Source organism: Lathyrus oleraceus, chromosome 5 (genome assembly GCF_024323335.1).
Source record: "Lathyrus oleraceus cultivar Zhongwan6 chromosome 5, CAAS_Psat_ZW6_1.0, whole genome shotgun sequence".
Taxonomy (NCBI): Eukaryota; Viridiplantae; Streptophyta; class Magnoliopsida; order Fabales; family Fabaceae; genus Lathyrus; species Lathyrus oleraceus.
Genome location: NC_066583.1, coordinates 148180668 through 148184832, shown reverse-complemented (window position 1 = coordinate 148184832; position 4165 = coordinate 148180668). Strand labels below are relative to the sequence as shown.

At 37.2% G+C, this 4165-nt stretch overlaps 1 protein-coding gene across 1 annotated transcript; it reads left to right on the top strand.

Moving 5' to 3' along the window:
* Positions 1 to 3160: 3160 nt before the first annotated feature.
* Positions 3161 to 3745, top strand: LOC127079336 (uncharacterized). The gene has a single exon (XM_051019734.1). It carries the CDS (start codon positions 3161 to 3163, stop codon positions 3743 to 3745), a length of 585 nt encoding a protein of 194 aa, XP_050875691.1.
* Positions 3746 to 4165: the final 420 nt, after the last annotated feature.

Sequence of the window (4165 nt, the reverse complement as noted above, 5' to 3'; positions counted from 1 at the left end):
TATTTAGATCTGTTAAGCATGTCTGGCTAATTTATTTAGGTATCGGTATGTAGAGTAAGCGGAATGAAGGAATCAAAACTAAGTTGGTTTAATTACATTTAAAAATAAAATCACTCTTTTTACGGTCTCAATTTACAGGTTTAATAACAAGGTTTTGTACGAAAGTAAAAGACATAAAGAAGTTGAAATCAATAGAACGAGAGTTTGAGTTTTTAACTGGACAGTGTAAATTGGACATTAATTCTAGATCAGGGCGAAAGCAATTTTTAGAGTTAATTAAATTCTAATCTTTTTCAAAAAGTATTTTTAAAGGTTGAATGTGAGGACGAGAGTTAAGCATTTGAATTTAATTATATAATCTAAGTCAACAGAGCGAGAGTTTGAGACAAGGATGTTTAAACGTTTAGTGTTTTCTTAAAAAGAGTTTCTACGGATTCTATTGTTTTCAAAAAGTGATTTTGGACTTAACTAATAAGTGACAGCTACGTTAATATAAAATCATAGTTTATTCAACAGAGCGAGAGTTTGAGATAAGACTTTTAATCAATAGTGTCTACTGAAAGGATTTGTTTTAAAACCAAGAAACCAACGAAGAATTGATTCCCTAATTACGACAAACTACATACCGATATCCGCTTAATTAATATTTAATTTAGATCTTATTTTAGTTTTAACTTTTCCCCCAAACAATCAAAGTATTATCCGCCTTAGCTTTACGAAGTAACCTTAGAAAACGGTATATCGATTCATAAGTCCCTGTGGGATCAATATCTTTTAAAACTACGCGATAGAACTGTGCACTTGCAGTTTGTACCCCAAATTCGACTCATTAAGTCGCGATCATAAATATAACTCACTTCAAGTTGTTTTGTGGTTCCAATGGCCACCTTATTAAAACCTTTTCAAAAGCATTAGTCATAGGTTTGAGTTATCATAGTGGTTGATGTAAATCTCACATCATCCTTAGTGATTGGATTATAAGTCTTCCATGCTTATTATAGGGTTAACCCCTCACTAGCATGTTGAAGCCCTCCTCACATGGTGGATTGTTGGTTTAGGTTGAGTTTTCTCCCTTTGATAACAAAAGACCTTAAGGCTTTTGATCAAATCAATTCACCAAACTCTTTTGTGATTTTTACCCCGAACTACGAGGTTTTGATCCTCCTTTGTGATGGTACGTAGGCAATGGGTTCATCTATTCAAACAACAAAATTTGTAAATATAATTTATTCTCTTCTCATCCCTCCAATCTTTTGCACAAATCTTTTCACAAATACCAACCTACAACATATATTTGTAAAAAGGGTTCCCTTAGAGTACTAAGGATGTTTTGGGTGCGTAAAACCTTCCCATTTCATAACCAACCCCCTTACCTGGATCTCTAACATTTTTATTAGTTTTTGATTCGATAAAACTTCTTACCTTGGCTTTTGTTCGCTTTTTAGCCTTTCCTTTGGACAAATAAAAGTGCGGTGGCGACTCGAATTGTATGTTGACTTTTGGTTTAGTCAATAAACCTAAAGGTAACGAAAACCCCGCTACATTGGGGAACAATTTTGGATCTCCCTAAAAACAAACACCGAGAGGGTTTAGGCTTTTCTCCTACTTCCAAAAAGATTGTAGAAGTAAGTAGATCTATCTGTTCAATCAAAGAAACTGTCAATAATAAAGGGTTCATCAATCCCACTTTGCTAGAAGTTAGTGTCATCACTGAGGAGGAGGATTCAGCATGGGAACCCTAGTGCGATGATCCTGAATACGATCTTGAGGCAGAAGATACATATGTGCCTTTCTACTTTCCTTATCATAGAGAACTTGAATATATCCTTGGGTCAGAAGACGAAGCAGCTGAAGCCAATGCCATTATGGAAGACAATCCTAAAGATGTTCTGACCAACTTCATAGCTCGTAAAGTGATTCGCCAAAACTAGATCTTTGTTGATGTTCCTATTATTGTTCATATTTCAAAGTAATATTTTGTTGTTTGTTTTCTTTTCAAAAAAAAATCCTTTTGTTATGCCTAAGGAGATCTAAACAAATCCAGTCTTAAGGATGACTTTCCTCTGCCACACATTGACATGTTGGTCGATAGCACCGCCAAGTTCAAGGTCTTCTCTTTCATGGATGGATTTTCCAGTTACAATCAAATCAAAATGGCGCCCAAATATATGGAGAAAATAACTTTTATTACACCTTAGGGCATATTTTGCTACAAAGTAATGCCTTTTGGCTTGAAGAATGTTGGTACCACCTATCAACGAGCTATGACTACTCTTTTTCATGACATGATGCATAAAGAGATTGAAGTCTATGTAGATGATATGATAGCAAAATCAAAGACTGGGGAAGATCATGTTGAGTATCTTTCGAAACTATTTCAGCATTTGAGAAAATACAAACTCCGCTTGAACCCAAATAAATGCACCTTTGGGGTCCGATCAAGAAAGCTCTTAGGCTTCATCGTCAATCAAAAGGGTATTGAAGTTGATCCCGACAAGGTTAAAGCCATTCAGGAAATGCCAGCACCTCTAACAAAAAATCAGGTGAGGGGATTCCTTGGACGTTTGACTACATTTCAAGGTTCATATCTCATATGAATGTTGCTCGTGCTCCCATTTTTAAGCTCCTCCAAAAGGATCAGGGTTGTGTTTGGACGGATGATTGTCAAAAAGCCTTCGATAATATCAAAGAGTATTTGATAGAACCTTCTATCTTGTCCCCTCCAGTTGAGGGAAGAACATTGATTATGTATCTGACTGTGCTAGAAGAATCTATGGGTTGTGTCTTGGGTCAACAAGATGAAATGGGAAGAAAAGAGTATACCATCTATTATTTGAGCAAGAAATTCACTGACTACGAGTCCCAATATTCCATGATAGAGAAAACTTGTTGTGCTCTGACTTGGGCTACCAGGCGTCTCCGTCAGTATATGATGAATCACACAACTTGGTTGATATCCAAGATGGATCTGATTAAGTATATCTTTGAAAAGCCTACATTGACCGGAAGAATTTGTCGTTGGCGGATGCTCTTCTCCGAATATGACATTGAGTATCACACCCTGAAAGTTATCAAATGAAATGTCTTGGCCGATCATTTAGCTCATCAGCTAATCGACGATTATGAGTCTATAAAATTTGAATTCCCAGATGAAGATGTGATGTACTTAAAAGCCAAAGATTGCAATGAACCACTGCCAAATGAAGGGCCAGAGCTAGGTTCTCAATGGGGTTTAATATTTGATGGAGCAGTTAATGCTTATGGTAATGGTATTGGGGCAGTAGTCATCACTCCTCATGGCTCACATATCCCATTTTCTGCAAGATTAACATTCAAGTGCACGAACAACATGGCGGAAAATGAAGCCTGCATCATGGGTCTAGAAGAAGCCATTGATCTTAGAATAAAAAATCTCGATGTTTATGGAGACTCAACTCTAGTTGTCAATCAAATTAAAGGAGAATGGGAAACTCGTCAACCCAACCTAATCCCAAACAAAGACTATGCAAGGAGGTTATCTACTTTCTTCAACAAGATTGAATTTCATCACATCCCTCGTGAGGAAAATCAAATGGCAGATGCCTTGGCAACTCTGGCTTCCATGATCATTGTGAATTGTTGGAATGATGTGACTAAGATCAATGTTATGCATCTTGATAAACCCGCTCATGTATTTACAATGGAAGAAGTCTCTGATGACAAGCCATGGTACCACGACATCAAGTGTTATCTCCAGAGTCAATAATACCCACCCGAGGCATCAAACAAAGATAAGAAGACCTTGATAAGACTAGCTAGTAACTTCTTTCTGAATGAAGACATGTTATACAAGAGAAACTTTGACACGATTCTGCTCAGATGCGTGGATAGACACGAAGCAGACCTGTTGATGCAAGAAGTTCACGAAGGTTCCTTTGGTACTTATTCCAACGGACATGCAATGGCTAAAAAAATGTTAAGAGTGGATTACTATTGGCTGACAATGGAAGTTGACTGTTGCAAGTATGTGAAGAAGTGTCACAAAGGCCAGATTTATGCTGACAAGATACATGTGCCTCTGACTCTTCTCAATGTTCTTTCCTCTCCATGGCCTTTCTCTATGTGGGGCATCGACATGATTGGTATGATTGAGCCCAAAGCTTCCAACGAACATTGTTTCATTCCG